Source organism: Miscanthus floridulus, chromosome 8 (assembly GCF_019320115.1).
Source record: "Miscanthus floridulus cultivar M001 chromosome 8, ASM1932011v1, whole genome shotgun sequence".
NCBI lineage: Eukaryota > Viridiplantae > Streptophyta > Magnoliopsida > Poales > Poaceae > Miscanthus > Miscanthus floridulus.
Window position 1 is genome coordinate 66,173,760 of NC_089587.1, and position 27,115 is coordinate 66,200,874.

General features: G+C 44.9%; 1 protein-coding gene across 2 annotated transcripts; it reads right to left on the reverse strand.

Moving 5' to 3' along the window:
- Positions 1 to 23,883: 23,883 nt before the first annotated feature.
- Positions 23,884 to 26,334, reverse strand: LOC136472388 (cysteine-rich receptor-like protein kinase 44). Of its 2 annotated transcripts, none has more exons than XM_066470098.1 (7): positions 25,852 to 26,334; positions 25,654 to 25,772; positions 25,459 to 25,555; positions 25,131 to 25,365; positions 24,774 to 25,014; positions 24,531 to 24,681; positions 23,884 to 24,378 (listed from the first exon to the last, which is right to left on the reverse strand). In XM_066470098.1, exons 1-7 carry the CDS (start codon positions 26,287 to 26,289, stop codon positions 24,037 to 24,039), a joined length of 1,623 nt encoding a protein of 540 aa, XP_066326195.1. In that variant the 5' UTR covers positions 26,290 to 26,334; the 3' UTR covers positions 23,884 to 24,036. The 2 variants fall into 2 exon arrangements, with proteins under 2 accessions (XP_066326195.1, XP_066326194.1); XM_066470097.1 differs by having other exon boundaries at positions 25,459 to 25,558.
- Positions 26,335 to 27,115: the final 781 nt, after the last annotated feature.

Consider the following 27,115-nt stretch of genomic DNA (forward strand, 5'->3'; position numbering starts at 1 on the left):
CCCCCTGAAGGGAAGGACTCACCACCACCACCCTATTCCCCCCTTCGCTCACTATGACACACTGCAGGGTGGGCCTCCAAGTCTCCTGCATGGGAGTTGGGGTGATCCTCAACCCCGTCATCCCCTGGCCGCTGACAGAAAGTGTAGGTAAGTCACACTCCAAAAAGACTCAACCAGCAAAAGATCGAAAAGAAACAAAGAAAAATATACCAGGAGGTGAGCGGCATGACTCTGAAGGCAAGACCCAATGTCGACGGGCCTACAGAGTGAGGACCGCTCCTAGGCTGCGACCCGTGCCCCCTTACTTCAGATGGGGGCGGAGTCATCCCAACTAGCTCCTACCCGGCCTATGGGTCGCCACGACCCTCGGCTCAGGACCCCTTGACCAGAGCGGCGGGCAGGGCATCCTCTAACTGTGAGTCACATGACGCATGGGTGCCAGTCCACTCCTCGGACCGCCTAGCTTGCTCGACTGCATCCACGGTAGGTGGCTCATCCTTCGGCTGCAAATCATGTGCTGGCACTGGTCCCAGCGACGCACGGGTGCCCGTCCGCTCCTCAGACCGCCCACCTTGCTCAGCTGCGTCCGCAATAGGCGGGGACGGGACCGGCGATGCCGTTGAGGGGCGCGGTGACCGTGCCCATTTCGCTTCTCGTTCGCCGATGGCGCCCGCGCTCGCCGCATGCTTCTGTGGCATGGGAACCACCGCGCGCCTCTCTGCCCCCTACTCATCACCAGTGGATGTCGCCGTAGGGTCATGATGCTCCGCTGAGGTCACAACGACCTCCCGACTTTCCTCCTCCTCAGAGAAAACCATGTCATCCACATCCATAGGATCCTCTGACACGAGCTCTAACTTGATGTTTCTCCTACGTTCCCTGGCCTTCACACGTTGGGTGATCTCTTGCTCCTTCTCCTACTTCCGCCAAACCTCCCTGGTTCTCTTCTTCTTCCTGGCGTCTACCGCCTCCTTCTGGGCAGCCTGCCAGGCCATGCCCTCCGATCCCTTGGGAAGGTGTGGCTGGGACTTGTAAACTCCATGCCCCTACGGAATGGATGGCCCAAAATCAAGAAATAGGAAAAGTAGAGGAAGAAGCACGGACAAAATAGAAGGGAGCATACCAGTCTGGACACGACCGAGGCGTTGAAAGGTATGGGTTTCCCCTCAACCTTCTCCTTGGGCTTCAGCTACAGCACTCGGCCAAGGTGACTCCAGACCTCGTCGTCTGGCAGCTCCTCTGGCGACGCATGGTCCGGGTCCAACTGGCTGCTGTACTTCCACATTAGCTGTGTCCTCTCCACCAATGGTGCAACCCGGTGGTGGTAAAGGGTGTGGAACACTCGTACCCCGTCAAGACCGCACTTTACAAGCTTCCAGAGCTCCTCCTCAATGACCCCCACCTTATGCTTCTCCTTATGGGCACAACCCCACGACCAATTGTCCTGCTTCTTCGGCCTCCCACCGATAAACACCGGGAACGACTGAAAGCTCTAGTTTGGTTTTGGTTAATTGATGAAACCCTAAGTGCTAACCTAGTTTATCAAGGTAATCATGAGATAGGTAGCACTACTCCAAGTGATGAAGCAAAGGTGAAGATCATGACAATGGTGATGGCTTGGTGATGATCAATTGCTTTAACTTGGAAAAGAAGAAAGAGAAAAACAAAAGGCTCAAGGCAAAGGTATAATTAATAGGAGCCATTTTGTTTTTATGATCAAGACACATAGTGAGTGTGATCACATTTAGGATAGATAGCCATATTATTAAGAGGAGCGAAACTTATATTGAAATGCAGTTATCAAAGTGTCACTAGATGCTCTAACTCATTGCATATGCATTTAGGATCTAGTGGAGTGCTAACACCCTTGAAAATATTTGTGAAAATATGCTAACACATGTGCACAAGGTGATACACTTGGTGGTTGACACATTTGAGTAAGGGTGAAGGAGATAGAGATGAAAAAGGGTTAGTCTCGCTGCTTATACAGTGACTGGACGTTGGTCTCTGGTGGATAGGCGCGTCCGGTCAGGCATGGCAGTGAAGACCTAGCGTCGGCCAGGCGACCGAACGCTCGGTCTCTGATCGACCAGACACTGGAAGGTAGTGTCTAGTCAGAGGTGATGTGGCTGCACAGAAGTTAGGGTAACTGACTGAACGCTGGCTGTGTCTGGTCAAGTGCGACCAGACGTGTCCGGTCGAAGCAATGCGTCTTTGGGAGTTTACTGTAAATGACCGGATGCTGGGGGTCCAGCGTTCGGTCACTTGTGCTGGAGCGTCCAGTCGTTTCTTGACCATTGAGATCAGATGACTTCGGTTGAACGCAGTGTTACACATGGCTGACATCGGGCGACCGGACGCTGGGTCCAGCGTCCGGTCAATATGACCGGAGCATCCGGTCACCCCGATCAGTGCCCAGTGAAGGGGTACAACGGCTCTATTTCGTGGGGACTTCTATTTAAGCCCCATGGCCGGTTAAAGCTCTAACTCTTACACATTTTCATTGACATAGCAACCTTGTTAGCTTAACCAAACACCTCCCACTCATCTCCATCATTGATTCATCATCATTGTGAGATTAGGAGAGAATCCAAGTGCATTGCTTAAGTGATTGCATCTAGAGGCACTTGGTATTCATGTTGCCCTATGGATTTCGCTTGTTACTCTTGGTGGTTGCCACCACCTAGATGGCTTGGTGCAGCGGTGGATGATAAGCATGAGTTGGTGATTGTTCGTGGCCATCTCCGATGATTGTGAGGGGAGTTGTACCTTCCCTGGTGGAGTGCCAAAAGGTAACTCTTGTAAATTGCTTGTGTCATTGAGTTACCTCACTTATGGGTAGGTTCTAGCGGTGTCCAATCATGTGGACGAGGTTTGTGCAACACCTCTTAGCCACCGAACCACCAAGTGTTGGTCGACACAATGGAGACATAGCGTGTTGGCAAGCACGTGAACCTCGGGAGAAAATCGGTTGTCTCTTCCCATTTGGTATTCTCCCAGTGATTGGTTTAATATACATCTTGTAATTGGTTCATTCCTCTACACGGCGGTATAACCATCCTACTCACTTATTTATATTCTTGTAAAGTAGTTGTAGCAAGCTCTTTAGTGTAATTAGAATTGAGAGCTTGCTTTGCTATTTAAGTTTACTTAGTGGAGCTCTTTAGAGTAGCAAGATTGAGAGCTCTTAGTGAGTAGTATCATAGCAAGTTGTGTGTCTAGCTATCATTGCAACTAGAATTGTGGGTTAGGTGGCTTGCAACCCTTATAGAGCTAGAGCAAGTTTGCATTTAGCCATTTGTCATACTAATCAAATTGCTCTAGTCAATTTGTAGATTTTTAAATAGGCTATTCACCCCCCTCTAGCCATATTAGGACCTTTCAAGTGGTATTGGAGCCATTGTCACCGTTTGATTAAAGGCTTAACAACCTCGGTGTCAAATTGTGGCTCAAGTTGTGTTCAACCATGTGGGGGGCAAACCACCGTTCTTTGATGGCACAAGCTATGATTATTGAAAGAGAAAAATGAGGATGTATCTTGGTTCAATCAATGATCAAGTATGGGAAGTAACCGAGAATGACTATGCTATCATTGATCCCGATGATCCCAACAATCAAGATAAGATCAACAAGCAATGCAATACAATGGCTCTCAACACTATATACAATGCCATTGATTCCAAGATGTTTGAGCAAATCAAAGATTATGAAAGAGCAAATGAAGTGTGGAGGAGATTGGAGGAAACATATGAGGGCACACCGGCGGTGAAAAGTGCCAAGTTGTATATCCTCAAGGATAAATTGACAAGTTTCAAGATGAAGGAAGATGAGAGCATTCTAGAGATGTTCCATCGGTTGCAAGTGATTGTAAATGACTTGAAGGCTTTGGGAGAGAAGATCAAGGATGATGATGTCTCTTATCAGTTCTTGATGTGCCTACCTCCAAGATTTGAGATGTTGAGACTGCTAATCATAAGAGGAGGATTGAAGGAGATTACTCCCAACCAAGTACTAGGTGATGTCATGACACAAGAGACATACCATGTGGAAAGGGATGGGGATGACAAGGAGGACAAGAAGGAAGAAGAAGACAACAACAAGAAGAAGAGTATAGCATTCAAGGCTAGCTCATCATCATCCAAGAACAAGGGCAAGTCCAAGAAAGAATCAAGTAGTGATGATGATCTTAGTGACATTGATGATGAAACTATGGCCCTCTTTGTCCGTAAGATAGGAAAATTCATGAAGAAGAAGGGCTATGGTGCAAGAAAAAGAAGAGATCACACCAAGAAGAAAGAGTATGTGAGAAGATGCTACAATTGCAAGAGCCCCGATCATGTAGTAGCAAATTATCCATATAATAGTGACAATGATGAGGATGAGAAGAAGAAGCACAAGGAGGATAAGAAAGAAAAGAAGGAGAAGAAGGAGAAGAGGATGACCTTCCAAAAGAAGAAGAAAGGAGGAGGCTATGTGGTCACATGTGATAGTGATGGCTCTTCAGATAGTGATAGCTCTAGTGATGATGACAAAAAATCTATCAAGAGAGCACTAGCAAGCATCACCATCAACAACAAGCCCTCCATCTTTGACACTCTATCGACATGCCTCATGGCAAAGCCTACCAAGGTAAAATATGATGAGAGTGATGATGATGAATGCGAAAGTGATGCTAGTAGGGATGATGAGAATGATGATGATGAAGATGAGGAGTACTCCAAGGAGGAACTCTTGGACATGTGTGAGCGAGTGCATGCTTGCAATGAGATGAAGAGAAAGGAGTGCAAAGAATTGCGTAAGAAAGTAAAATTTCTTGAGCAATCCTTTGATGAGCTCAATGCTACTCATGAGAGGCTAATGGAAGCCCATGAGAAGCTTGGCAAAGCTCACTCTAAGCTTGAAAAGACTCACTCCTCTCTCATTGAGCAAGTCAAAGTGGAGGAAGCCAAGAAGGAGCAAGTGATCATATCATGTGATGTGGGACTAACATGTGATCTTATTGATGAATCTTTTCATGAGTCCATTTTAGTTGCTCCCACTAACCCCTCTTGTAGCACTACCACTTCTACTTCACCTATGAGTGATGGTCTCACTTGTGATACCTCAATAATGGTGGAAAATGAGACCCTCAAGAAGGAGGTGAATGAGCTCACTTGTGCCTTGGGCAATGCCTATGGTGGAGATGCCCGCTTGCTAAAGTGCTTGGGTAGCCAAAGGTTTTCTCTCAACAAAGAGGGATTAGGCTATACCCCTAAGAAAGGTAAAGTGGCCTTTGTCACTCCCAAAGCTAGCTTTGTGAAGGGCAATGGTCGGTTTTGCAATAGATGCAAGCAAGTTGGGCATATAGAGCAACATTGCAAGATTAACAAGAACAAGCTACATAGTGTATCCTCAATCAAATTTGATTCTTGTTACATGCTTTATAAGGGTGCCAATGGTGTGAAGGCTAAGTTTATTGGTACACCAATTGTGGACCCGAAGAAGAAGGCCATTTGGGTACCAAAGACCTTGGTAACTAACCTACAAGGACCCAAGCAAGTTTGGGTACCTAAAAAGAATTGATCTTCTTTTATAGGTAAATTATAAAGTCGGAGGAAGGCATTGGGTGCTTGATAGTGGGTTCACACAACACATGACCAGTGATCCAAGAATGTTCAATTCAATCAATGAAAATAAGAGCAATGGGATTGATAGTGTCACATTTGGTGACAATGGCAAAGGCAAGGTCAAAGGACATGGTAAGATTGCAATATCAAATGATTTGAGCATTTCCAATGTGCTACTATTAGAGAGCTTGAATTTCAACCTATTGTCAGTAGCTCAATTGTGTGATCTTGGTTTCAAGTGCATATTTGGTGTGGATGATATAGAGATCATAAGTGTAGATGGCTCTAACTTGATATTCAAAGGATTTAGATATTAGAATCTATACTTAGTTGTTTTCAATGCTAGAGAAGCTCAATTGTCAACATGTTTGATCACTAAGTCTAGCTTGGGTTGGTTATAGCATAGAAGGCTTGGTCATGTTGAAATGAAACAATTAAACAAGTTGATCAAGTATGACTTAGTTAGAGGCTTGAAAGATGTCACTTTTGAGAAAGATAAGCTATGTAGTGCATGTCAAGCCGGAAAGCAAATTGGTAACACACATCCTAAGAAGAGCATGATGAGTACATCTAAGGCATTTGAGTTGATGCACATGGACTTGTTTGGACCAACCACATATACTAGCATTGGTGGAAACAAATATGGATTTGTAATTGTAGATGATTTCACTAGATACACATGGGTCTTCTTTCTTGTTGACAAGAGTGATGTGTTTGCAACATTCAAATCTTTTGTCATGGGCATTCACAATGAGTTTGAAACAACAATCAAGAAAGTTAGAAGTGATAATGGTAGTGAGTTCAAGAACACAAGAATTGATGAGTTATGTGATGAATTTGGAATTAGACATCAATTCTCGGCCAAGTATACTCCTCAATCAAATGGGCTAGTTGAAGAAAGAATAGAACCTTGATTGATATGGCAAGATCAATGTTGAGTGAGTACAATGTGAGTCATTTATTTTGGGCCGAAGCAATCAACACGACTTGCTACTATAGCAACTGACTCTATTGTCACCCCATGGTGGAGAAGACACCCTATGAGCTATTGAATGGAAGAAAGCCAAACATAGCATACTTTTGGGTCTTTGGTTGTAAATGCTATATATTGAAGAAAGACACTAGATTGAGCAAGTTTGAAAAGAAATGTGATGAAGGCTTCTTGCTTGGTTACTCCACTACTAGCAAGGCATATAGAGTTTGGAATTTGGCTAGTGGTACTCTTGAGGAGGTTTATGATGTGGAGTTTGATGAAACAAATAGATCCCAAGAGGAAGATGAGAATCTAGATGATGTGAAAGGCACTCAATTGGTCAATGCAATGAAGAACATGAACATTAGTGAGATAAGGCCTAGAGAGGTGATTGATGTTGAAGATGACAAGAATCAAGTGCTCTCTAACTCAAATGTGCAAGCTAGTAGTTCTCATGATCAAATTCAAGCAAGTACTAGTGATGGCAATGTGCAAGATCAACAAATGACTAGTTCATCATCTCAATCAAGTGATCAATCAAATGCTAGCAATCAAGTGCAAGTGCTTCAACCAACTAATGTTGCAAGAGATCATCCATTAGACACTATCATTGGTGATATTACAAGAGGAGTGCAAACTAGATCAAGATTGGCTTCATTTTGTGAGCATTTCTCATTTGTGTCATCCATTGAACCTAAGAAGATAGATGAAGCATTGAATGATGTTGATTGGGTCAATGCTATGCATAAAGAGCTAAACAACTTCATAAGAAATCAAGTATGGGAGTTAGTTGAGAGGCCTAAAGACCATAATGTGATCGGGAACTAAGTGGGTCTTTCGGAACAAGCAAGATCAAGATGGGATAGTAATAAGAAACAAAGCAAGATTAGTGGCTCAAGGTTACACTCAAGTTGAAGGTCTTGACTTTGGAGAAACTTATGCCCCGGTTGCAAGATTGGAAGCAATTAGGATCTTGCTAGCCTATGCTTATGCCCACAACATCAAGTTGTATCAAATGGATGTCAAGAGTGCATTTCTCAATGGGTACATCAATGAGCTTATGTATGTTGAGCAACCTCCCAGTTTTGAAGATGAAAAGAAACCCAACCATGTTTACAAGTTGAGAAAGGCTTTGTATGGATTGAAACAAGCACCTAGAGCATGGTATGAGAGATTGAAGGATTTCCTACTCTCTAAGAGATTCAAGATGGGAAAGGTTGACACCACTCTCTTCATCAAGAAGCTTAGCAACGACTTGTTTGTGATGCAAATATATGTTGATGATATTATCTTTAGATCAACAAATCAAGAATTTTGTGAAGAGTTTGGCAAGATGATGGCTAGTGAGTTTGAGATGTCCATGATGGAGAGCTTAGCTATTTCCTTGGTCTTCAAATCAAGCAAATAAAAAATGGCACATTTGTGAGTCAAGGCAAGTATATCAAGAACATGCTCAAGAAGTTTGGAATGGATGATGCTAAAGCTATTAGTACACTAATGGGGTCAAGTGGAAGCTTGGATATTGATGCTAGTGGCAACATGGTAGATCAAATGATGTATCGGTCTATGATTGGAAGCCTACTCTATGTGACCGCATCAAGGCCGGATGTGATGTTTAGTGTATGCATGTGTGCTAGATTTCAAGCCTCATCAAGGGAAAGTCACTTGAAAGCAACAAAGAAAATATTGAGGTACTTGAAGCATATACAAAATGTTGGATTGTGGTATCCCAAAGGAGCAAGATTTGAGTTGATTGGATATTTGGACTCCGATTATGCGGCATGTAAAGTTGAAAGAAAGAGCACATCGAGCACATGTCAATTATTGGGAAGATCACTTGTGTCTTGGTCATCAAAGAAGCAAAATAGTGTAGCACTTTCAACCGCCGAAGCTGAGTACATTTTGGTTGGTAGTTGTTGTGCTCAATTACTTTGGATGAAGGCTACTTTGAGTGACTTTGGAATCAAATTCAAACAAGTGCTATTGCTATGTGATAATGAAAGTGCCGTCAAGCTCACCAACAACCCGGTTCAACACTCAAGAATAAAGCATATTGATGTCCGCCATCATTTCATAAGAGATCACCAACAAAAAGGGGACATTAGCATAGAGAGTGTGGGCACCGATGATCAACTTGCCGATATCTTCACCAAGCCACTTGATGAGAAGAGGTTTTGCAATCTAAGGAATGAATTGAACATACTTGACTTCTCCAATATGTGTTGATGCACCCCCATTATATGACATGCCTCTCCTTCGAGCAATTCAAGGTATAAATTGATTGGCATGGCATACATCCTTGCTAAGGACATGATTAGTGCATCTAGACATCTTTCGCATCTAAATAGGCTCATTCATGAAAATAAAATGAATTTGATGCTTGTATGGTATCACTATTGCTTGAATGTTTAAAAACATCTAGTGGTAGCATATGACATGTTTGTGGGCTTGTACACCTAGTGTATGATCTAGAAAATAAGCTATAAGTATTTAACTCAATATGGTACAAGATAACCCTTATTGGAGGTGTGAAGAAGCTTGTCCTTAGATCAAACCAAGCTAAATATCTTTTGCAAGTAATCTAGATTGAACCAAATTGGAAATATGATCCTCATTTCACATGGTTTCACCCAACCTATCTATAATTTGAGCTCACCTTTTGTGCTAATTGTTAACATTGATAATCTTAACCTATATACTTTAAGCCTTTGTGGTAATTGATGACAAAGGGGGAGAAATAATGTACAAAGATAGTGAAAAGATAACAAAGAAACAAAGGGGGTGAGATAAGATATGACAAAGGAAGAGGGTCAATTAAAATTTTGAGCATACAAGTAGGGAGAGCAAGCTCATAAACTTGTATGTTGCATTTGAATGTGCATTACATATGTTTGCTTGCATGGCACAAGTTTTAAAGTTCAATATCCATGCTTGTGTGATGTATGCTAATTGTATATTTGAATGATGAAATGAAAAATCTAGCATGCATAGGTCATCTAATGATTTCATTCCCAAGTATTTCCAAGTGGTATTGAGCTAAAGTAACTAGACTTATATTCATCTTATGAAAACTAGACCCTTGCTTCTAATGTTGATCTTATGGGGTATTCTAGTTTTTGTGTATGTCTAGTTACTAATAGTGCTAAGGATGGTATATTGGTGCACTCCGATTGGTATCACGCTTCAAAGGTCCATCTCTTATACCTTAGCATCATTTGGTAGAAATTGTCTCCTATATTTCCTATCTAATCATATGTGCAAAGCTACAATCCAAACTCTTAGCACATATGTAGGGGAAGCAATTGCTACCATATGGAGTTCATGAAACTTGTCCATATCCTTTACACATGGTAAATATGCTTGGCAAGCAACATGGATTCAATGAAAATTCAATTCAGGGGAGATTGAAAGCTCTAGTTTGATTTTGGTTAATTAATGAAACCCTAAGTGCTAACCTAGTTTATCAAGGTAATCATGAGATAGGTAGCACTACTCCAAGTGATGAAGCAAAGGTGAAGATCATGACAATGGTGATGGCTTGGTGATGATCAATTGCTTTAACTTGGAAAAGAAGAAAGAGAAAAACAAAAGGCTCAAGGCAAAGGTATAATTAATAGGAGCCATTTTGTTTTTGTGATCAAGACACATAGTGAGTGTGATCACATTTAGGATAGATAGCCATACTATTAAGAGGAGTGAAACTCGTATTGAAATGCGGTTATCAAAGTGCCACTAGATGCTCTAACTCATTGCATATGCATTTATGATCTAGTGGAGAGCTAACACCCTTGAAAATATTTGTGAAAATATGGTAACATATGTGCACAAGGTGATACACTTGGTGGTTGGCACATTTGAGCAAGGTGAAGGAGATAGAGATGAAAGAGGGTCGGTCTCGCTGCTTATATAGTGACCGGACGTTGGTCTCTGGTGGATAGGCATGTCCGGTCAGGCATGGTAGTGAAGACCTGGCGTCGGTCAGGCGACCGGACACTGGGTCTCTGACCGACCGGATGCTAGAATGTAGTGTCCAATCAGAGGTGATGTGGCTACATAGAAGTCATGGTAACTGACCGAACGCTGGCTGTGTCCGGTCAAGTGCGTTCGGACACGTCCGGTCGAAGAAATGCGTCTTTGGGAGCTTACTATAAACGACTGAACACTAGGGGAGAAAACCTTCTCCCTTCTCCTACTTAAGGAAAAGGTTACAGTAGTTAGGGGAGGGTGCGCCGATCAAAAAAGATGAAATGGCGGAGCAAAAAACTCTCTCTTTCCCATTTAATGTAGATGAGACGCGCCCTAACTGATGAGACGTGCCCTGCCCGGCAAAATGGCTCCTAATTAGATAGGACGTGGCCTGGGTATGGCCCACCACTACCACATGCCAGCCACTACCGCACGACGGGCATAAAACCAAAGTGCCACCACACATATGTAGCTCTTCGCATCCCTAGGCGGGACTTGGAAAAACCTGAAATAGGATCTTCGTAGGGAGAGACCATCGAGCTTCCTAAGTCGATCGAATGGCTTAGAAAAAACACCGAGGGACAGGTAAGGAGCAAAGGGACGCCCCATATAGGCCATGCCGACTCCGTCACAAACAACGAGCATGTGTCCTGGTCGAACGTTTCTGACTAAAGCTTTCCAAACCCCGTCACTCAAGTCATCAAGGTAAACACTACCAACCCCCTCTATTTCTTTATAATAATTTCATACATCCATACGCATATCCATTCCATATGCTTGTGCCTCCCGGACGATTTGGGCCCTGAACCACCCAGGGGCTCAGGAACTAAGCATCGCACGTGCAGCAAAATGCATCACAATGCTCCATGTTGCGTCACGAAGTGGCGGTTGCCTCATTCGACATGAGCAACCAACAGAGCCATGGGAGAAAAACATAGATGAGCCCTGTGCGGCCCTCACCCAGTCTGGCAGACAGGGTCATCTCAACCTTCTCGTTTGATCCTGAACCTTTTGCCAAGCCCACAGAATCTCCATTGAGGGGAGGCCGTTAGGCCACCCGGGTCGGTCTCCTGAATGACCCAGGCATCTACCGGGTTGTAGGTAAAGGAGTAGTGGAATGTCACAAGAGGGCTATGCCGACCCTATCATGAACGACAGACCCAGATTCCACTCGATCATACCCGTTAGCGAACTCACCGAGCGCGTCACTCGAGCCCGAGCGATTAGGACAAGCAACAAAACTCAGCCCCTCTGGTTATGAGGAACCGAGGATGGGGTAACGCACATAACTCAAATCAACCCCTACTAAAGCCCAACGGGGCTCGGGGGCTCAAGACACCAAATGCCTAGGTCAGCGACCCTGAACTCACCCCATCAGGATCCACGACTTTGACTCACTCGATCCCACGACGCGCACCGACGCCAGGATCCACGAGCACCGTCTTGTCTGATCTTTAAAAAACTAACTAACTAACCACTTCGACTGCGCTCCAAAACTACCTGGGTTTGCGACCCTGATCTCGCCCCATCTAGCTATGCTTCGACTGCACTCCAAAACTACCTGGGTCTGCGACCCCGATCTCGTCCCATCCGGCTACGCTTCGACTACGCTCCAAAACTACCTGGGTTTGCGACCTCGATCTCGCCCCATCCGGCTATGCTTCGACTACACTCCAAAACTACCTGGGTCTGTGACCTCGATCTCGCCCCATCCGGCTACACTTCGACTGCACACCAAGCTCCTAGGACTGCAACCCCGAACTCGCCTCATCAGGATCCACAAGCTCTAGCTCGCCCGATTCCTAAACTAACTAAACTAACTACCTCGGCTGCCCAGGCTACACCAAGGCCAGGATCCATGACTCCGACCCGCCTGGTCCCATGGTGTGCACCGATGCCAGGACCCACAGGCTCTGTCTCGTCTGACCCCTAAAAACTAACTGTCTTGATCCACGGCGTACACCGACGCCAGGGTCCATTCATGACTCCGACTCACTCGGTCCCATGGCACGCACCGACGCCAGGATCCACGAGCTCCATCTCCCTCGATCCCTAAAAACTAAAACACCACGGCTACGCAACGGCGCCTTGGTTAAACAACTCCATCTCGACTGAGAAACACGCACACACACCCGCTAAACAAACACCCCTAGATGGTTTCGCCCGAACCGCCCGGGGGCTCGGGGGCTACACCCGTGGGTGCGCTCGCGTGCACCCACTGATGAAATAAAAACCTCCCCCACTGGCAACATGAAAAAACCCCGCAAACGGTTCTACCCGAACCGCCTGGGGGCTCGAGGGCTACACCCGCGGGTGCGCTCGCGCGCACCCATCGTCAAGGCAAAAAAATCCCCCAGACGATTCTGCTCGAATCGCCCGGGGGCTCAGGGGCTCCTGTCGGGTTCATAAACCCGGGGTCCCTCATAGACTGGCTTCCCAAACAAAGGCTCGGCCCAAGCTAACAACGCGCAACTCATGGGCTGGCCTAAGTATCAGAATGATGGGCTAGAAGGGCGATCCAATCACTGACCAGAAGGCCTGGCCGAGGAGGAAAGGTGCCCACTCTCTGACTCCGACCCACCTCTCCAATCGAAGCGCTCACTTCGATCTCCAGCCCACCTCCGGACGCCTCTCTAACTAGAAGGCCTGACAAAGCACTACCTTTGACTCTGACCCCACGTCTCCAACCGAGGTACACAAAGACCCTGCTTACTGCCCTTCTCTGACTAACGCAACCAGAGCTGACTGGGACCAATAGACCAGGGACGCCCGCTTGGAAAAGACCAGGGAACAGACAAAGAAAGAAAGGCAAGGCGCACAAGTCAAACCATGATACCAGGGACCATCCCTTGTACGCCTATAGGAACAGTACTCTACAACTGCCCTGACACAAACAGTGTTGTAGGCACCGACATTTTCCTCTATAGTATTGTAGGCGCCGCTAAACCCCATATAGTAAAACCCACCACATGCCTCTAGGCATCGACAGTGTTGTGGGTGCCGGTATTTGCCGTACCAGGTGAACATGGTGAAACTCCTCACATGCCTCTGGGCATCAACAGCATATACAGGTACCGACATCTGCCATATCTGAACAAAACGACATAGCTTCTCATGTGCAACCGACATCCTATAGTGTTGTGGGCGCCTACCATCGTCCTGTACCCGCCGGCGTGGGCAATAAGGCTTAGAAGCAAACATACTCCTTCCCTCTCACTTGTAAGGCCATCTCCTTCACCTATAAAAGGGGATGCGCTCTCTCCTAAGAAACTCAGTTGATTCCAGTTCATTCAAGCCCAATCAGGTTCATTAGATCAATCAAGTTCACTAGCTCACAACCACAGAACCACCAGGTTCGAACCTCAAGCACACGTTTGAAAACTTAGCTCGTAGCGGTGCTCCTGTCGCTCTCGGCCCTTCCGACCAAACCTCTTGTACACCCCATCTTTTCTCCTTCTCGTTTGTAACCTCACTGCAAACTTCAAGCACCTAGGCTCAGGAATAAAGTCACCGACCGACTCAAACTGGATGTAGGGCACGTTGCCTGAACCAGTATAAACCCTGTGTCATTGAGTGCTAAGCCACCTCCGATCACAACGTACGGCAAAACTACAAATATTTACGTGTTGGTCACTTTCTGCACCGACGAGATGAATACAACGAAATGCTTCTGAAAAGTAGATATATTATATTTTTATGTTTCCGCTGCAAAGTTTAATGTTGATTATCTTCTAATTAAATTTGAACCAACGAGAGAATTTAATTTGAAGAGCAATTATATTTAGTAAATTATGATTATGTTTATCCTCTAATTATATTGGAATCAACGAAAAAATTTAAATTAGAGGAGTAGTCCATTTTTTGTTTAAGTTAGATTATGGTATTGTCATTTTCTAACCAACGTTGATGATGATAATATTATAATGAGTTTAAGTTTGAGGTTTAAATTTCTGATAAATTTTACACCAACGTGGTCAATTTTTCAAAGAGTAGATAAGGACCAAAAAATGCTCTTGAACTAATAAAATGCATTTTATTAACATGTTTCCCCTGCAATGAAGTGTTCATTATCTTCTAATTAAATTTGAACCAACAGGATAATTTAATTATGAAGAGTAGTTATATGTTTTTCAAGCTAATTTATGAGTTTTATGTATTAATTCTATTTTCTGCCCAACCATGATGTAGAAACACATTGTATGTTTCTATTTTAGCCGACGAGATCACTCGGCTGTAAGCCAATGGGCTGCAATGCTGGACTATGTGAATAAAAAGGCTTGAGCCAAGCCAGTTCAGGACTGTTTTTTGTTGTTAGTTTACTAATTTTCTGATTAAATTAGAATAAACGGAAAGATTTAATTATAAAATGAAGAAATAAGTGAATATTTTAGTCGTCATGACTAAGTTTTTATTACAGTAAATTGTGTATAGATTTGTCCCGCATGGGGAGAAGTTTTGGCATAGTACTTATACTAGTCAATCCTGCATGATGGGAGAAGTTTTGTGATGATTCACATGTTTTGTATCCCGTATAGCGAGAGAAGTTTGGATAGCTCTTATGCTGTCCTAGTATTGACCGTGTCATAGTAGAAATGCATCGTCATGATCAATACTAACCAAAAGATAAGAAAAGATGCAAGCGTGACTTGTAAAAGTGCTGTTAATAAAAATCCTCGTTGAGTTCTTAAAGTGAAATAAGGAAAGTGTACTCCTAAATGGATTAAGAAATAACTTTGTTTACATGACATAATCATGTGAATGAAATAAGTTATAAGTGTCTCCTCGTTCATAAGTTTTCTGAATAGTTCTCGAAATTATGGCAGTAAAGTTCATACCATATTTTAAGGGGGAGAATATTAAGATCAATTAAGAAAAATACTGTTCACTAAGAGTGAGATAAAGATCAATTAAGAAAGATACTCTTCATTAAGAGTGAGATAAAGATTAATTAAGATAAATGCGACCGTTGGAGGAGTACAACGGTCACAACAATGATAACCCTAAGTAGAGAAATAGCTAAATTCCTGGACCTTTTAAAGTTCCGATAGAAAGATAGCATAGTCAGCCTCAAAGATGTTAAGGTGGTGCTTAAAGCGTCATATGAGGTTTTAACAGATTAAACCCAAAATAAGATATTTGAAAATACACTATCTTTAGAAAAGATGGAAAGATCTGTGGAGCATGATATGTAGAGGTATGTAGAGACCTAAGACTTGAAGAGAGGAGGGACTGCGTGCCCACTCCAGTGACTCAGGAGCAACAAGTTTCTTAATACCTGTTGATGTTGTATGAATAATACAACACCTGTTGTTAGACTAATACAACACCTGTTGTTAGCTCTTCGAAGAAGATGAATAATATAAACAAAGATCTTGTAATACATGAGCCTGTAGAATCAATTGCCTCTTGACAATGAAGAGCAACAACAACCCCATATGAAAAGTGCCAGTAGCTGAGGCCCCAGAAGATATCAAAGGATTAGTAAACCAGTTTTTCCGATGACTATGAAGTCTATGTTAGTGAAGAAATTCAAATGGAGGGTGATTACATCTCATTTAAAGAAGCCATGAGAAACGTTTACTCGTCTAAATGGCAAGAAACTATGGAAGTTGAAATAAATTCGATGAATACCAATGATGTTTGGGACTTAGAAGAAATTACTAATAGAGCCAAAACAGTAGGCTGTAAATAGGTCTACAAGATAAAATGTGACTCCAAAGGGAATGTAGAAAGATATAAAGTATGACTTGTAGCAAAATGCTTTACGCAAAGAGAATGAATAGATTACCATGAGAGTTTTCTCTCTAGTCTCATACAATGATTCTTTTAGAATCATAATGGTGTTATTGGCATGTTACGATTTAGAGTTAATCAGATGGATGTAAAGACGACATTCCTCAACAGGGATTTGTATGAAAAACGTTTACATGGCACAACCCAAAGGTTTTGTCGTGGAAGAAAAAGAACGTATGTGATGCTGCCTGTAGAAATCCATTTATGGGTTAAAACAAATGGCATATAGGGAAAGGAGAGGAGGCGTCGGCCTCCTGGGTTGGCTTAGGTGGGCCTGCACCCGCGCCCAGTGCTCACCGGCGGTGGTGGCCGGCCGCCGGTGGTCTTGTGGCCGGGGGCCGGTAGAAGCGGCGGCGGGTCTAGGGGCACCCATACGCGCGCGTCCTGCCGGGCGGCGGGGTGCCCGCCCGCCCGTGTGCCTGGGCGAGGAGGCTGTGGCCAGCCCAGTCGCGCCCGCGGCTTGCAGGGCCAGCGCGGCGGCGGCGGTTGGCTGGTTGGGACCCAGAACTGCCGGATCTAGCCTTGCGTGTCCGTTAGCGGCCACGATGGGTGCTTCGTGCATGGCGGCCCGCGGAGAAGGATGGGGCGCTGGCGTTGTCACCAGCGTCCAGCGCGTCGTAGGACGTGACAAGCTTCCACAAGCTGAGCTGCGGCCGCCGAGCAGAAAGCACGTGGACTGGGCGGCGGCTGCGGCAATGACCTACACCACCGCCGCCAACAGCAGAGACAGCGGCAACAGCGACGACGGCGGGTGGCTCGGCGACCGCGAGCTCCGCACAGAGGTGGAGACGTTGGCCAGCATCCGGCACAAGAACATCATGAAGCTTTACTGCTGCTACTCCAGCGCCGACTGCAACCTGCTGGTGTACGAGTACATGCCCAACGGCAACCTGTGGGAGGCGCTGCATGGCTGTTACCTGCTGCTGGACAATGGTGGTAGCGGCGGCCTGTCCGTGGATGATGGTGGCAGCGGGCGGCGTGGTGGCGGCGGCTACGGGGCGAGCCGCGGGCGGGCTGCGGCGCGGACGAGGCGCGTGCGGGATGGGGGGCTTTTTTTTTATATTTTCGTTTTTTTGCCGAGTGTCGGTTTTAACACTCGGCAACGTCTTTGCCGAGTGCTCGACAAAAAACACTCTGTGTTTGTCGTGTGCTGTTTGCTGAGTGCAACACTCGACAAAGGCTTTGCCGAAAGTTTTTTTTTGTCTTCGCCGTGTGCCGTGGGCACACTGGCAAACCTAGGCATTCCGGTAGTGAGCGCTACACCAGTTTCCTTTTGTTTTTCAATTGCAGCATATTTATAGGTACAAAACTCTATTACAGAATATTAAAATTTAGTGATTGTAGCATATATTAATGCAATATCTTGAGTCTTATATGAGCTTTCTAGAATTATCAGAGTGTTTATTCTGTGTCAAATTTAACCCATGTTGTGTTTGGGACATGTTTATAGGTACTTCATTATACTTGACGATTTGTGGAATGTGCTTATGTGCAAGATTGGGATATTATTAGGTGTGCTTTTCCACCAAACAATCAACAAAGCAGACTTATTGTGACTACAAGAATTAAAGATGTGGCTCAGGCATGTCTCATTGACCATGGGAGCATTCATGATATGAAAGAACTAAGTGACGTGGACTCAAGAAAGTTATTCTTTAGAAGAATTTTTGGCACTGAAGATACTTGCCCTCCTGAGTTCATAGAAGTTTCATCTGAAATTCTAAAGAAGTGTGGTGGTCTACCACTTGCAATTGTCACCATGGCTAGCATTTTAGTGCACCAACCCATAAAGCAGTGGGAGTATGTACAACGTTATATAGTCAGTGAATCTGCAGCAAACTCCTTGGATAACATGATGCATATCTTAGACCTGAGCTATAAGCACCTTCCTCATCATCTAAGAGCTTGCTTTTTGTATCTCGGCATTTATCCTGAGGACTATACAATAGGAAGGGATGATCTGATTGACTTATGGGTGGCAGAACATATTGTGGTGAGCAAGTCTCCGAGGCAAGATGTAAGGGATGTGGCTCAGAGCTATTTCAATGAACTTGTCAACAGGAACATGATTGAACCACCAAAATCTGGTTACGGCTACAGAGTACAGGATATGATGCTCGGTCTAATCATAAAGAGGTGCAGAGAAGATAATTTTGTAAGTGTTGTGCACAGTGCACAAGGGGTGGTGCAACGACAAGACAAGGTTCATCGACTGTCAGTCAGCTTGAGTGGTGGTGCAGGTGACCACCAATTGCTGCCGATGACAAGTTCGTTCTCTTGTCTCGCTCGGAGCATCAAAATGGATGCCTCCATTGTCGAAGCTTAAGTCTCTTCGGGTGCTTTTCCTTGAATTTGATGAAATCTCGACAAGAATGGACCTCACAGGTGTCAGCCAATTGTCTCAGCTGTGATACTTAAAGATTGATTGCAAAGTATGGAGATCATATTCTTCAGAAAGTTCCATTGTGCTACCTAGTGAAATTTGGCGGCTTCGACATTTGGAGAGGATGGAAGTACCTTTCATATCCGTTTGCAACACTCCATCAGATATTGTTGAATTGCCATGCTTATCCGTCCTGATCTTGCCAGTGGGCAGTGACGGACCCAGGATTTTGATGTTGGGTATGCCCAAACCAAAGAAAAATTTTAGTTCAAAGATACAAAAGTTAAGAGATACATTTGAAATCTAATTATAAGGGACAATGGCAAGCAAGAAAATCATCATGACCTGGATTTGTTATAGAAGGAGCATGCGGCCGAAGCTGGGAACGTGTGCCAGCGTGGGAAGGGATTAGCATGGGCCGTCACCTGTCGGTTGTGGATAGTGGGCGGTGGGGAACAGATGAGTGTAGAAAATGGGCCGCGTGGGCTGCTTTGGATGAATAGACTAGTAATCTTAAAGCTTACCTATATTATACATGTACATGTACATACTAGCTACTACTTGTTTCCCCAAAAATGTTGGGTATGCCTAGGAATACCCAGGCACAATGTAGATCTGCCCATGCCGGTGGGTACAACTTTGCCACACGGGATTGGGAAGATGAAATCGCTGCGTACCCTGAAGTTCTTTACATTAGAAGAGAGATCGCCAGAGAATATTAAGGGCCTCGGCGAACTCAACAAACTGGAAGAGTTGCGTCTCGATTGCGGCAGAAATGACAACCGGCGTTCGTACGTACGATGGAGGGATGGTGATACATCTACAGCTATATGAATGGACGCTCTGTTTTTTTTCCTCGGAGAAACTTAGTAACCTCAAATTCTTTGAGCTGGTGTCTTATTCTATAGATACCGGAGCCGATGCCTTAAGCTTGCTTTCTCCTCCTTTCCACAACCTCGAGAGTCTTCACCTACAAAGATTGATCTTCTCTCGAGTTCCTAGGTGGATTGGAGGTCTCCAAAAGCTCCGTTGGTTGACTACTCTTTCAGTAAAGCAGATGCCCCAGGAAGATATTGGCATGATTGGGACACTGCCCTCCCTCCTAACCTCCACCTGCGGATCCCAGGTGTCCCTACAGATAGGGTTGTGATAGGCAGGTCCACGGGGTTCAGGGCTCTCGAGGGTTTTAAGTTCGAGTGTGATGTGGTGTCGTACCTATCATTTGAGGAGGGAGCTATGCCCAGCCTCCGGAAGCTCGAGTTAGTACTGGATTCACATGTATGGGACACGGCTACACCTCTCGGACTCCAATATCTGTCGAGCATCAAGGAAATATCTGTTGAATTTAGCTACGAAATGGCTGATGATGAGAACTCAGAGGAGATGTCCAGGGTGTTTCAGGACGCAGCTGACGCACATCCGAGTCACCCAGCATTTACCTTGAGAGGAGGTATGCAAAACTTATTACGGATCTGTTACATCTGCAGCTCTTGTTTTTATTCACAGTAAGTATGTTTCGTTCCACATGTAATGTATACTAGTGAGTACTGACTGGTAAACATGCAGGACATCGCAACTATAGGCGCAGGAGTTGAAGACGGATGGAATGCGGTACCGATATGCTGCTGCTATCTTCGCTGTTCTGTTCACGCGTTTACTCGTTCACAATAGCCATCACGCATTCACTCTGCTGCTATCTTCTTCCCTGCTGACTCTGCACTAATCAGATGGGAAATTCTTCTAGTCGTAATGCCTTTCATTTCAACTATGAAGGTTTGCCGGCCCCTGCAATCGCAGGCCATTATTATGCTGCTGTACAACTCTTAAGACACTTATTTTGTTGTATATCAACATTTTTTAATTTATTCCCATGCATGTTCTACTTTCAGAAACAATGGCTTTAATTTATTAGGATTTATTGTCATTATAAGTAAGTTGTTCTGCTGTTACCAACTTTTATACGGTACGCTCTTGCTTTTTTTTGCTTGGTTAATAACACCGTAACCACGAGCCTAATTTACTTGATGCACTGGCTCCTATATATCCTCCTGTACAATCCGTTCATCAAATATCCTGATTTATGTAGCCTAATAGCTCTGTGGACAATCCTTTCCATGTTTCAGTTCTAATAAGTAGTGGTATATATCTATTCACTTCTCTTTCTTAGTTTGCCTAACTGTTATCCTATTGACATCATTTTCCATTGTTATGTAGCGGGCATCAAATCAAATTGACAACCTATATAAAAAAGTTTTGGCTTGTTGGAAAATTAGGTATCAAATCAAATTGGTTCCATTATCTGGGCATGCCCAGCATCTTCATGGCTCCAGTATCTGCTGGCTCCTCCCCTCACTACCTATGGTAGTTGGTAGCGGTGGCCAGGAGGTCTTGCGGAGGAACCCCTTTGCGCATCGCTGCTATGCCTAATTTTTTACAATTGACTCTTTTTTTTTGAAAAAAAATATGTTTGGTCCCTAGGAGACTTAAACTTATCTTTGGACCCTGGGGGCAGCGCCAGGACTCATGGCGCCGAGGTAACACGTCTCGGCGCCACAGATCTTGGCGCCGAAGTGCCTTGCCGAAATCCTAGATGACGTTGACGTGGCCGGTACCTCGGCGCCATAATACATGGCGCCGAGGTCGGCGCCACAGATCTTGGTGCCGACCTCGGCGCCACGAACTCTGGCGCCGAGCTGGCCCCATGCTGCTTTTGCGCAGGCGGCCACTGTGGCTTGTCGTCTCCGCCTCTGCGCTGCCGCTGTGATCGGCTACAGAGAAAAGACTACTGCTGCAGCCTTTTTCTCATCTCTCAAATCACTAGAGTGCATCAGTGCATGGCTACAGAAAAAAGACAGCTTCTGCTTGTGATGGTTGGTTTGGTGTCAACAAACGCAAGTCTACTGCAGCGCATTATCCTGCACTTATTGCGTGATGTTTGAGTTTCCCAAATCTTAAATTCTAATTTTCAAGCAAATACTCTGCGTACTATTAGGAGCGATTCCAAAAGGTCGTATAGTTCTAACATGCAAATAGGCTATATCAATGTATCATACTTGGACATGGAATATATTTGCGTGATTGTAAAGCATCTGAGAATGGTAATGAATGTCAGCAAAGAAGCATATCTCAAAAGCAAGTACAGTAAAACTTAAGAAACAAGATATGGAGTGTAAGTTAACATGCTATGGATGGACTGCTAGCTGCAGTTCATAGCATCCACGAGATTAGAACACAGAGCTGCAGTAGAGAAGATATTGTTTACCTTCAAAGGACCACTGACCAACTCCATCTGCTACATCCGTACACCAAACCAACCATCACAAGCAGCAACAGTATTTTTTCTGTAGCCATGCCATCACTAGAGAGGAGAGATTGGCTTCCACTTGCTACTAGTTTGCACATGTACCGCTGCTCAAATAATTATTATTTTAATCAAATTTCTACAGAAAATAGATCTCTCTAGTTACAGCCAACCGACTGATCTCGGAACCAACACACAACAGCAGCGCAGTATAGTGCAGTGCAGCCAATCTCTCTCCCCTTATGTCACTTGAGAGTGGATTTTATCATACTTTCAAAATGCAATATCAGACAAATCGCAAGTCTGTTTGACGAGCCGTTTGAAGATTATTATTGGAAATAATGTGCCCAACAGAACGAGACCCAACAAGGCTACGTTTTAACATAGTTTTCAAAAGTGGGTCCCATGTGCCACTTATTTTTTAGTATGAAAATATAGTCAATATGGGTCTTGTTTTATAGATTTAATTACAAGGAATATTCTAGTGCAAATAAATTACAGAAACAATACACTGTTTAGAAGCTATGGCCATTCAAAAATTCAAAAATCAGACGGCACGGGGACGGGAGAAGCGGAGCGCAGCGGTGCCAGAGCCAGACGGCAGGCCACAGACGCGCCTCTCGCGTGTCTTTGTGCGCCGCGGTTACCGAGGACCAGCCATCACAAGCAGCAACAATTTTTTTTTTCTGTAGCCATGCACTGGTGCACTTCAGTGATTTGAGAGATGAGAAAAAGGCTGCAGCAACAGTCTTTTCTCTGTAGCCGATCACAGCGGCAGCGCGGAGGCGGAGGCGACAAGCCACAGTGGCCGCCTGCGCAAAAGCAGCATGGGCCAGCTCGGCACCAGAGTTCGTGGTGCCGACCTCGGCGCCATGTATTATGGCACCGAGGTACCGGCCAACTCAACTCCCCCTAGGATTTCGACCAGGCACTTCGGCGCCAAGATCTGTGGCGCCGAGACGTGTTATCTCGGCGCCATGAGTCCTGGTGCCGACCCCAGGATCAAAGATGAGTTTAAGTCTCCCAGATGGCTAAACGTAATTTTTCTTAAAAAAGAGAGAGTTAAATTGTAAAAAATTAGGGCTGCTATGCCTCTCCGCATCTTTCTCCTTGGAGGACCTCTGAGGACAGGGGCTACCTGGTGCTCTCCCCTGCTCGACTCCCAAGCTGCTCGGGCGGGTGCCCCCTCCCCTACTCCAGCGAGGGACACTTGATGCCGGCCCACTCCCCCAGCCCGCCAGGAGCGTAGTTGTTCTCCTGCTGCTCGCTTCCTCGGTGTGGACGGCATGGGCTTTTCCATCCTGCCACTCGGTGCAATGGGACTCCGTTGTTCATATCAGTGGCCATCAGCATCCACATTGATATGTCTCTGTTTCATCTCCGGTGGCGGACGCTCAGCTCGTGTATTTGTTTGTTTTTCTTATATTTACACAACCGTCCGTCTCAGCAAAAAATATCATCTGCATAGGCAGGGGCAAGGACCGGCCCCCGTTATGTTTGATGTTCTATCTACACAGGCCTTGTCCCACGGACGGGGGTACGGCCGCGTCTGAAAAACAGAAAACGGCCATCTCTGAAAACACTCGACGTTACGGCCCCGTTCGCTGATCTGAAACTTGGCTGAAACTGGCTGAAAAACACTGTTCCGACTGAATTGTTGTGAGCAGTGTTATCCTAAACGCTAAACGGTAAACAGTCGGTCACCTACCGTTTAGCCTATTATTCGGGCAAAACCGGTGTTTAAACGGGAAAAACGGCCGTTTAAACGGTCAAAACAACCGATTAAACGGAAACGGTGTACCACCGTGTAGCGTTTAAACGGTGTGTAAACGGGCTAAACGGCCGTTTAGGCGAACAGTGGTTGTGAGAGAAAAACACTATTCCGGCTGAAAAAAGAAGCCGAACAAGCCATTTTTAAGACAAACGACTTTGCTTTTCTGTATAGACATGTAAACTCAGGGTGGCATGCAAATGCTACCAAAATCGTAGGCAAGCATCAACTAGGCCAGCAGTCTCAAGGCGTCGTCGTGCTTCTATCGCCAGCGTACATCGGGCTCTCTGTGGCATAGCCTGGCCGGCGTGGAAACAGCACAGCCTTCTTCCTGGAGCTCAGCATCCTCGTGACTTCCGGCATGTCCGGCCGGCGCTGGGGCTTCTCTTGGATGCAGAGCAGGGAAACACGGACACACCTCCTGATCTCCCTCTGATTTGACAGCACCCTCCTCCTCGTCGGCAACGAGAGGCACCGTGGCACCGCCCTGCCGCAGAACGCGATGCTGTGCATCGTTGGATGCATGAAGCCCTTCAGCCTCTGCACCATTTTGTTGCCGCAACAGCGTGTTGTCCTGTAGAAGGCCTGGACGGGGAACACAGGATATATACACGCAGCATGCATGTTACCGTGACTTTTTAAATTCCGAAAAGAAAAAAAAAGCTATCTAGCTACATGTTCTCAGAGAGGAATGCTTCAAGAGTGATTGTATATATAAAGGCTGTTCAACTACATACCCATGTGAGAAGATCTCGGTAATATGTTTTCTGAATTGACCGGGTCCATCTTTTACCACTGATTATTTCAAGGACCATGACACCAAAGCTGTACACGTCGGTCTTTCCTGAGAATGTACCATTTTTCATGTACTCTGGTGCAATAAATCCACTGAATGATCACCAAAAGTCCAAAACTATGTCAGCGTCGTTTTCAGTAGTTTGTAAGATTCAGTTGAGAAAGAGACTTGGGTCGGGTCTTACATTGAGCCTACAACACAGTCCACGGTGCCTTGGTCTATGCCAGGACTCAAAACTTTGGCCAAGTCAAAATTAGATATTCTTGGGTTCATATCTGAATCCAAGAAAATGTTGCTTGGCTTCAAATCTCTGTGGACGACGCGCAGCCTAGAGTGATTGTGTAGATAAACTGCGCCCTGTGCGACCCCTTCGATTATACGGAAGCGTGTAGGCCAGTCAACTGTGAACCCTGCTCCCACGCGCACTGCAAGATGTTGGCAACGGCGGTGACAAGTTAATTATTAGGTTATCAAAGCATAGAAAAACAAATTGTCCATACAAGAATACAGAATGTCTGTATTAGTAGACAGATTAACATGCCAAATATGACGTCCTCAAGGCTCCCATTTTCCATGTGCTCATAGACCACGATCCTCTCGCTTCTTTCCGCACAAGATCCCAAGAGTTTGACTATGTTCTTGTGCTGTAGCTTTGGTAGAATCTGAACTTCGTTTCTACATAGCTCATATGGACTCATACTTGGTGGTAGGTTTTGCTCTGAACTTGAAATAACTGAATGTTTTTTTATAGTGACATGATTGCCATGTAGTTGACCCTGAAAAACCAAACAGACGTCCAATGATTATATATATATAAGGAGCCCAAAGGGCCTTGTTCAATTTGGTTCTAGACTCTTGAACAAAGTTACCTTGTATAAAGTGGCCAAAGGACCTTGTTCAATTTGGTTCTCAAGTGAGAAGTTATTTGTGGCATTCCTCAACTGACTAAAATTCAGATTCTGAAACCTACTACAGACAAAAGAATTGAAACATCTTCAAAACTTGCACACTCGCCTATATACTAGCCTTAGCGACGAGAGAGAGAGAGAGAGAGAGAGACATACCTTTGGTCATCCTGAGGATCTGACAGATTCTGAAACGACCTTAGAACTTCCTCTTCACTTTGGTCATCCTGAGGATCTGACAGATTCTGAAACGACCTTAGAACTTCCTCTTCAGCACCCTAAAATATCATAATATGACATATATGGTTGGTGCATGAGTTTGCATGATTACAAGCATGTGTATATAGTCAAGTATACCCCGGAAGAGGTGGGAGCAGCGCTGTTGATAACTTGCACGAGGAGGCGGGTGCTGTGGAGGTGGCTGACGATTGGGAACAGCTGGAGGTAGAAGGCGATCTTGCTCTGGACGTCCCTCAGGCGGCTGGCCCGCGACCCACCGGCACATAGCCCGTGGATCCAGCCGCCTTGCCCGCACGACTCGACGACCGTGCACGCCAGCCGGAGCGTCTCGTGCAGCTCCCTGAGAGGGCCGCTCGTCTCCGGGCGGCGCATGATGCCGGGCTGATGCTCCTCCAGGCTCTGCAGCAGGTCGCCTATCTGCTTCACCTGCTCTACCAGCTCCCGGCATGTCTTCTTGTTCCGCCTCGCTGTCTCTGCCGTGCGCACAATCAGCGCGATCAGCGACAAGGCGTCCACTCCGGTCACCTGTGACACGTTCTGCACGGCGCTCCACATCGCCGGAACCTATGTGTGTGGATGTTGTCTCTGGGTCTGGGTGTCCTCATACAGCTCTTTCTGCTAGCATATATAAGCTGGATAGGATCTTAACAGATGTACCTAAGACTAATCAAATCAGTCATCATTTCTCAATTATATCTATTTTCTAATGATATAGTAATACATATGTAGATAGTAGACACTTGGTAATACCCTATCCAGCTGTGATTTACTTATCAATTCATATCTACAATACAGGATACGGAACACCAGCTTGTATTAGTATAGGCTGAAAAAAAATGTTACTAACTCTCTTGGTAACACATTTTGTGTGTTTTAATTGGCTATGTACTATAGACTGATTTATTGCAACACATGATGTGTTTTTTTATATAAAAGAAGTGTTATTACACTATAAGTCTGTAACACATTTAGTTATCTAGTGGAACATTTGTCTAGTGTCACATTAATTCTACCAATACTAGTTTCTGGGTCTATGACAACAGAGAGAAATCATTGCGATATGGCCAAACTAGATTTTTTTTCTTTGCGGTCAATGCAATCACATGATATCATGAATCTATATTTTTTTTCTTTTAATTTTTCATCTTATTTGTTGCTGCAAATTTCTGATCATATTTTAAGTTGAGACCTACGAGATGTTATATTTCCTCTAACAAAAGATTACGTATATACTATTACTTTCATGAAAAAGAGTTGTTTACCTAAACTATAAGTGTAGATATATATGTTTATTTCTGAGTATGTAATTAGTTTATATATTTCTTGGCGTGTATTTATTTTAAGTGTGGACGGATGCTTCTTCCTTGAAAGAAGCTGATAC

Excerpts from the sequence above, each read along its gene's own strand:
- LOC136472388 (XM_066470097.1), bottom strand. The coding sequence starts at position 26,289 with ATGTGGAGCGCCGTGCAGAACGTGTCACAGGTGACCGGAGTGGACGCC. Across the intron at positions 25,559-25,653 it reads GATCCTCAGGATGACCAAAG|TAGGTTTCAGAATCTGAATT; the intron begins GTATGTCTCTCT and ends TTTTGTCTGTAG. Across the intron at positions 25,015-25,130 it reads CCTTGAGGACGTCATATTTG|TGCGCGTGGGAGCAGGGTTC; the intron begins GCATGTTAATCT and ends AACATCTTGCAG.